The sequence below is a fragment of the Rattus norvegicus genome, chromosome 13 (genome assembly GCF_021556685.1).
Source record: "Rattus norvegicus strain SHRSP/BbbUtx chromosome 13, alternate assembly SHRSP_T2T, whole genome shotgun sequence".
NCBI classification, from domain to species: domain Eukaryota; kingdom Metazoa; phylum Chordata; class Mammalia; order Rodentia; family Muridae; genus Rattus; species Rattus norvegicus.
This window is the reverse complement of record NC_141546.1, coordinates 70,256,212-70,264,455: the sequence shown is the minus strand read 5'-3', so window position 1 is coordinate 70,264,455 and position 8,244 is coordinate 70,256,212. Positions and strand designations below refer to the sequence as shown.

At 43.3% G+C, this 8,244-nt stretch overlaps 1 protein-coding gene across 1 annotated transcript; it reads right to left on the bottom strand.

The window, feature by feature from the left end:
* Positions 1-921: 921 nt before the first annotated feature.
* On the bottom strand, positions 922-1,424 carry Rps17l3 (ribosomal protein S17 like 3). The gene is made up of 2 exons (XM_087582029.1): positions 1,185-1,424; positions 922-1,114 (listed from the first exon to the last, which is right to left on the bottom strand). The coding sequence occupies exons 1-2, from the start codon at positions 1,397-1,399 to the stop codon at positions 922-924; spliced, it is 408 nt and encodes a 135-aa protein (XP_087438155.1). The 5' UTR covers positions 1,400-1,424.
* Between the last annotated feature and the right edge of the window lie 6,820 nt (positions 1,425-8,244).

The window sequence follows — 8,244 nt, the reverse complement described above, 5'->3', positions numbered from 1 at the left end:
CTAACTGCTCTTACAGAGGACCTGGATTTGGTTCCTAGCACCCAGATGGCATCTTACAAATTACCTGTAACTCCAGTTTTAGGGATTTTCAGCAGAAAGTGGAAAGAGCTAAAATCACATTATTTTCTCCTTCCTAGAGAAATCAGACAGATGAAGGTCCTAAGAGATGGGAAGATGATGTAAAACTGACGTTATTTATTTTCTAGTGTGGCTGAGCACTATGCCCTGAACCCAGTGGTCAAATAGGCAGCCAAGCCTATGATCGGACAACATTGACGGTGCAGGGAGACAGTACAAGAGGACTTTCACTCACAACTCTGACATCTGAGACATTTCTCTCTTGCGACACCATGGGGTACTGCTTCAACCTCCATTTCTGAGTTCCGTTTTTGTTCTTTTCATTATTGTTTTTGAAACAGGGTCTTATGTATCCGAGGCTGGCTTCAAACGTAACCAAATAGCTGCCGGTGACTTCCAGCTTCTGATCCTCCTGCCTCTACCTCCCAAGTATTAGGATTACAGGCTGGTTGATGTGATGCTCAGGGTCAAGGGTCAAGTCCAGGGCTTCCTGCACACTAGGCAAGCATTGTGCTGACTAAGCTAAATTTTCTGTGTCGGTCCCTGAATATCTGAAATGAGAGAGAGAGAGAGAGAGAGAGAGAGAGAGAGAGAGAGAGAGAGAGAGGGAGAGAGAGATCACCATGCTTTGGTGGGACATTTAAGGAGTTAGAAAAATAGTCCCTGAACCTGGCTCCAGGAAAAACCCACCTTTCTATGTAGCAGGAATAAAACTATCTTCTTTATATTTTTTCTTGAGTTAGTTTTTCCATTCTGATAATATGGTCCCTCTTTTTTTTTGTTTTTTGTTTTTGTTTTTTGTTTGTTTCATATTCAGATTTATTGAAAATATGGCATAACGGACTAAACAGCTCCACATGGTGTTTTGAAATTCTTCCCAACTGCAGGCTGAGTGACCTGGGGGCTAGAGAGACGGACAAAGTCCGGAAGCTTCAGCATCTCCTTGGTGTCAGGATCTCCCTCAGTGATCTCCTGATCCAGGGCTGAGACCTCAGGAACATAATAATCTCTTCTCTCTCTCTCTCTCTCTCTCTCTCTCTCTCTCTCTCTCTCTCTCTCTCTCTCTCTCTCTCTCTCTCTCTCTCTCTCTCTCTCCTTCCTGCAACTTGATGGAGATGCCTCTCGCGGGACCTCTCTGAATCCGCTTCATCAGACACGTGACATAGCCGGCTATCTTGTTCCGAAGCTTTGTGCTGGGGATGATGGCGAGTTCCTCGGACACGCGCTTGTTGGTGTGGAAGTCATTACCCAGGCGCGTGTAGTATTTCTCGATGATGACTCGGGCCGCCTTCTTCACAGTCTTGGTGCGAACGCGGCCCATGTTGATTGGTCTCGGCAAAAGAGCAATATGGTCCCTCTTTTCTTTGAAGTCTCTGCCCTCTACATCTCCCCAGGTCCTGGTGAGGCTGTCAGTCCCCAAACCCCATTCTTTTCCTTGTTCCCCCAGAGAACAAGCTGCCATAAGAGGACCAAGCACATCATCATCCTGGCCATGGCCTTTGGCTCTGAGGCAGGAAAATGACAGAAATAGGTCAACCATGTCCAGGTCAGCAGTGCACCATCCAGCAAAGCTGGTTTCTGCTGCAGCAATGTCCTTCCGACTGGTTCAGATCCTTGCAGCCATGACCCTTGGCCTGGCTCCTAGGTATATACTCACACTCTTTGCTCTAGAGTGAAGAATTACTACATACTGTGGGACTCTGACTAGGTCTGATGCTAACCAAGAAGTCAGGGTTACAAGAGCATGTAGCTTGTCAGTCCAGTCTCATTTACTACTCTGGGATCTTCTGAGGTAGGGATGAACCAATGAACCATGATGTCATCATTGCTGTTAAAAATGTCTATGAGCATGCATGAAATGCATATGTGTATATACATACATATGGTGTGTGTGTGTGTGTGTGTGTGGAGAGAGAGAGAGAGAGAGAGAGAGAGAGAGAGAGAGAGAGAGATTTCTATGACTATAAACTTCCAGTCCCCTTCTCCTTCCAAAAAGGAGAGGGAGAGGAATCTGGAGTTTTGAAGAACTAGGCTGGTTAACAAGACTACAACCACATGCCAGGAGAGAGGACAACGTATCAAACTCCTCAGGCAGGGACCAGAGGCTCCTATGTCAGCACCCTTCTGGCTTTCTCTCTGTATATCTCTTCATGTGATTGTATATTTCTGTCCCTTGATAGATCCTCAGTAATGAATAGTGATTTAACTAGTAAACATTTTTTTTTGTGTGTTTTAGTTAGGAGAGCTATTACAGCAAGTGATAAAATTGAAGAAGAGCATTGTGGGAGCCTGTGTCTTATAACCATGTCAGATAGATGCTGTGGGGAATGGGGAACCCACACTCTCAATTGCTGCCTGAAGCAGAGTTTGGGGGGTAGGGGTAGCTATCCGGTGACTGGTACTTGAGCTAATGCTAATTTTAGGTAGACAGTGTCAGAATCGAGTGAAACTGTAGATTTCCCAGTCAGTAACTGCCTGGCGTAAAGGTTGGGGAAGAGTTTGGTATAGGGAAAATGTCTCATATGCTGGTTTGGGGAGCATTATATGGTGAGTGTGAGGTGGAGAAAATGATTTCTTCTACATAGTTCATGAAAAGAAATTCTCCAGAACAAAAAGAAGAACCTGGAGCTGTGCCGAGCCTCAAGGAGGCTTAGAATAGTAACACCAGTTGGCTCTGACAGATCACAAAAATATTCACATTACCCTTTCCCAGGTAAGGGATGCTTATGTTAGCCAGGGATGGACAGTGCATGAAAGGAAATGACCCGTAGTTACCTCTAGACTTTCAATAGGCTGCCACGACTCTTAAGTATCTCTCTCAAGGCCCACAGTGTTTATCCCAGTCCCTTTCTATGCTTCAGAAAATACCAGTTTCACCAGAGAGAACTGGCTACTCAGGGGACCAACGTGTACTTGAAATACTTTAGAATGGAGCAAGGAATATGGGAATTCCAAGTAAGTTTGCACTTCAGTGTCTTTCAAAGGTGACCTCAAGCTAGTGACAGGGGCGGGGGTGGGGTGGCTGTTAGAAGTTTGTGGCTGTGGGAAGGGTGTGCTTTATTTGCTCTGGAAGACACTGTTTACTTCCTGGAGGAAGGCCAGGTTCCACTTACCGTACTTCCGAGTGAAGACTTGAGTTGAACTTACCTAACACCGTATTTCTTTACTCTTGAAGCACTTTTTAGAAACTGACAGCTAAAGTGGCTGTCCAGCCTCCCACTTAGCTCTGTATCTGTTTGACTCTTTCTTTGCACCCTGTTGCTTTCTTCATCTTCTTTAAATAGGCCGAGTTATCTCCCACCAGAGGCAAAGGAATGCATGAATAACGGAATCCTGCAGATCAAGTCTAATCAGCAGTTGTCACTGCTACCCACAGTGTGTTTGGAGCCTGCCTGCCCTCTGACTTGTCTCTCGAGGCCTCAGGCTGCCATGCCCTGCTAGTGTGTGTAGCCGCTCCCTCAGCCGGTCTGGGTTTTCAAACCTGTAAGGCTAATGAAAGCTCCACTCAATTTATGACGTCCCACCATAAAAATGTTGGCACGGCTTGCCCCATTCTATCCTTCTGGCTGCTGATAAAATAGTCTGTTATTCTAGTTGGAAACAATTTTGACTCAAGGGATTTCTCAGCCAGAGGTAAAATGTTTCATTGTATCTATCCTGGTGGCCATCTGAATTTATAGGTTTAAATGTTCTCCTGTCAAAGAGAATAAACCAGATATGGCCAAAGTGTGACCTTTGGCCAAGTTATTCTCAGGAGACGGAATGGTTTCTAAGTTGATTGCTTAGTATAAAAAAAAAATCGAATTCCCTTACTTGCATTTTGCTTTAAGCTACCTTTTTGACACATAATTATCAAAAACATCTCAGAGGTCAGTAGTGGGCATATAAATTTTCTGCAATTGGACAACAGTGAACAATCATGTACTTAATATCACTTAAGGGTTTTTTTTTATATTAAAGGGAACGAAAAATTCAGCTTGAGGTTCTGTTGTTTGAAATGCAGCAAGATAAAACTGTAAGAAAAGGTAAAACAAGCAAGTAAACAACAAACAAAGAGTGTGGGGGATGTTGGTCATCTGGTGGTAGCGTGTTTACTGAGCATGCTCGAAGACTTGGGTTCAATCTCTGATACTGCATAAACAGACATCAGGCATGATGGGACATAGCACTGGAATACAAGAGATCCTATCTCCAGAAAACAAAATTCTATCTATATCTATGTAAATAGACAGACAGACAGATCAGACAGAAATGAGTTCTACATACAGTGTGTGTAGTGTGACTATATCTCTCTCTCTGTGTGCAGCACTGTCCCATTGAGAGTACCTCTTACCAGAAAGCCCCTCCATCTCAGGCAAACAGGAACATTTGGTGAGCCTAAAATGGGCCAGGCACAAATCTCTGGCCGTAGCCAAAATAAATAGGCCAATCAGCAGCCTCTACTACAGATGCTTACTGTTTGTCTCCATTTCTTGGTATTCGAATTTTAAAAAAAGGGTTAAAATACTCAACTTCCCGCTCGCCTTCGCCTTCGAGCAGCTCCAATTCATCACTAGGCAATTTGCAAATGGGAGATGCTATAAAATTATAAATAATAGCTTGCAAGTGATTTTAATGTAGCCAGGAGGCCTAACCTGGCAGACGCCAAGGTCTTGCTGTGTTATTGCTATGCTGTCTCTGTGAAGAAAATGTAGTCCATTGTGTGAGTGATTTTGCCTCTCGCTCCTGCTAATGCTGGGCCACCTCTCGGGACAATGCAGGACAACCTTGGCTCCAATTTTGTTTAACCCAGCTGGATGCAGCCAAATTATGGCCTTCTTTTTAGGTGGAGCATATTTTTGTGGGCTGTGGGAGACCTGTAATTCCCCTCCCCCCTTTTCTTTTTTTGCCCTTTTTTTTCCATGCAAAACCATTTATAGCTTTGGGTGATGTAAAATCCGCAGGATGCCTACAACAGTGTCATGAAACCAACGGGTTTCCCACAGAAGCCAGCTGGGACACGATGGAGCCAGAGCCTCACCCATGTCTCTGTCCAACGAGCTCTCCACTCCGCCCAGCATCAGTGCTTTTTTTTTTTTTTTTTTTTTTGCTGCTTCTTGTTCACAAGAGCTCTCAAGCACTGGTCAGGCTTTCCTTCTGTGGCGAGAGCTATTGTTTGGTGCTGTGTGTTTGTGCATCTGTAAGCACCTGTCTGTCTAATTTGCTAGCTTCAGAACCATGGCAACAGCCTCCTCGTTTTGCGCTTGTATCCTGGACTAGAGACAAAGCCGCCCCTCCCAGCGCCCCCAATTAGACCCAGCTCTGTCTTGACCTTGCTGAGATATCTCAGGCAAATCGCCCAGCTTCCCAGGACTTCTCTTTTCTAATCTGCCAAATGAAAGACTTAGGCTAAGTTGGCGCTAGCACACACATTTTTGGATTCAATGCCAGAGTGCGAAGAACTAGTGGGGTAAAGGGGAAAGGGAGAGGAGTACAGTGAACAGACTACGTGGACCCTGAAAGGAAACGTGGGTATGGAATTGCTGCGATGAAACCCATTGCTATAAAAATCAATTTAAAGGAAAAAAAGAGAAAGAAAGAAAGAAAGAAAGAAAGAAAGAAAGAAAGAAAGAAAGAAAATGTGGCCATCATAAGACCCTCAAAAGACTGGCCAACAAACCCCTGAGAATAAGAAAACAAAGTATCGAGAAGCCAAAAGAAAAGTAGTGTTAGTTGTTTCTAAGGAAGCAACACAGAACTCCACTTAAAATGGCGGATCTTCTTACAAACAGAATAGCTGCACTTGCATAGCTGACACAGAGCAAATGGATTCTGCAAATGCAGGTTCCTGACAGTTACTTGATGTGGCTTGTCTTCTCCAGGGAGAAGCAAGGAAGCTGGAATCCTCACTGTGGCATAGATGGCTTTCACAGACCTTACGCTCCTGGCCCCTTGTTCTTTAACTTGGGGATCTAGAAATTCTACTATGACTGGGATCTGATCATTCCAGTGATCAAGAGGATATTATTGCTGGTTGTCATGACTCACAGCTGTCATCCCAGCACTCACTTTGATTTTGAGGTTAGCCAGGGGTGAACAGTAAGTTCCAGGCTAGCCTGGGCTACCCAGTGGGTTCCAGGCCAACATGAACTTCAGAGTAAGACTTTTTTTTTTAAAATTAAACAAAAAATTAAAAATAAAGGTCTTATTAACCGAAGCAGGCTCTGGAGGAAAATATCTACCACTGAATGCTTTAGCTCCTGCTGTTACTGGCGGGTCTCAATTATTACAATTCCCTTCATTCTAATTAATTTCGTGGCTAGTATGAAGTCTATTTTAGATTCTTTTATCCTGGGGTCCCCAAGGGAATGCACAATAGTAATAAAGATCAGGGAGCTACTTTACCATTTTAAAATTCATCCGGACAATGAAAATTCCCCTGAGTCCCTGATCCCTTAAAGAAAGTTACCTTCACAGTCCTATCTTTAGGCAGGTCCGTTAATGACGGTTGTCCCAGATGAAATCAAGTCCAGTCCCTATTCCCTGTTTCACCCCAGGGATGGCTATCTTTATAGTCTGATTCCCTAACCCCTCAGCCAGAAGCACTTTGTGCCTTGGATGGATCTTGTTAGATGGCTCAGTGGGTGAGGCCACCCACGGCCAAGCCTGACAGCCTGAGTTCAGTCCTCAGTACCCACGTGGTCAAAAGAGAGAATGGATTTCTTCTACAGTTCTTTGACCTCCACACCTAAATTGTGACAAGTCTTTATGTGCACACACACATGTGCACACAAAGTAAATAAATTAAATGTCATTTAAATGTGTTAATGGATTTTAATTGACATATAGTATTTATGGTATACAGTGTGTCACATACACACGCACAGGGTAATTGGCATATCTATCATCTCAGACATTTATAATTATTCTTTTAAATATCTTATTATAGAAAAAAATACATTGAGAGGATAATTAACAAATTTTCAGTACCTATCACTGATTTTCCCTTTAACAATTTATTTGACACCCAATTATATTTGAAGTCCAGAATAGATCATGTTAAACATCCCTTTTATAAATATACTTTTATAAGTTTTGGTAATGCATTTTGAAGTGATAAATGGATATTGGCTGGGATTTAACTCACATTAGCTCATATGTAAGGCCCCAGGTTCAAACTCCAGTGCTACAAAATAGAAATAAGCAATAATAGTTACAATAGAAGTACAGAAGGTGACCATTCTTCTTTTTTGGTGCTTCTTGTACTTAAGACAGGCACATGTGCCTGAAATCTCCGTGTTGAGGCTGAGGAAGGAAGATGGTAAGTTCAAGGCTGGGCCACCTAGAGAAACTCTCTCTGAAAGCAGAGAAGAAACAAAAACACACACACAAGAGCTGCATAATCATATCAGTAAAAAATAGTCCGGTGTGATCGCACGCCTCTGGAATTCTAGCTACTCTGGAGCTGAGGCAGGAGGAGCTCTTGAACCCTGGAGTTCAAGGCCAGGCTGGGCAACGCAGACACTGACTCAAAAAGAGGAACGAATTAATTAATTAATTAATTAAAATAAATATAGCCCTAAAAAGAGAAAGGCACACAATTCACTTGACAGTATCATATCTACCTTGTAGTTTGAACTTTGATCATTTGGTTACGGTCTGATATGATAATAGCTTATGTACATAATTTTCTAGTAATCAATAAGTAAATATTAACAAAACTGAAATGTCTACAAAAGGTCCAGTTGAGGCAACTCCTAAGTCATAGTACACGTATGCTCGTTATCGTTATTCATTTTAGGTTTTGTAGTTAGGGTTATCGTTGCTGTGATGAAACACCATGACCAAAGCGACTTATAGAGGAGAGGGTTTGTTTTTTTTTTTTTTTTTTTTTTTTTTTGGTTCTTTTTTTCGGAGCTGGGGACCGAACCCAGGGCCTTGTGCTTCCTAGGCAAGCGCTCTACCACTGAGCTAAATCCCCAACCCCGAGGAGAGGGTTTTTTTGACCCACACTTCCACATCACTGTTTATCACTGAAAATAGTCAGAGCAGAAAATCAAACAGCTCAGGAACCTGGAGGCAGGAGCTGATGCAAAGGCCATGGAGGGATGTTGCTTAGGGGCTTGCCCTCATGGTTTGCCCAGCCTGCTCTCTTATAGAACCCAGGATCACCAGCCCAGGGATGGC

Coding starts and splice junctions, on each gene's coding strand:
- Rps17l3 (XM_087582029.1), bottom strand. CDS start 1,399: ATGGGCCGCGTTCGCACCAAGACTGTGAAGAAGGCGGCCCGAGTCATC. Junction 1,115..1,184: donor GCGAGAGGCATCTCCATCAA/GTTGCAGGAAGG, acceptor AGAGAGAGAGAG/AGAGAGAGAGAGAGAGAGAG.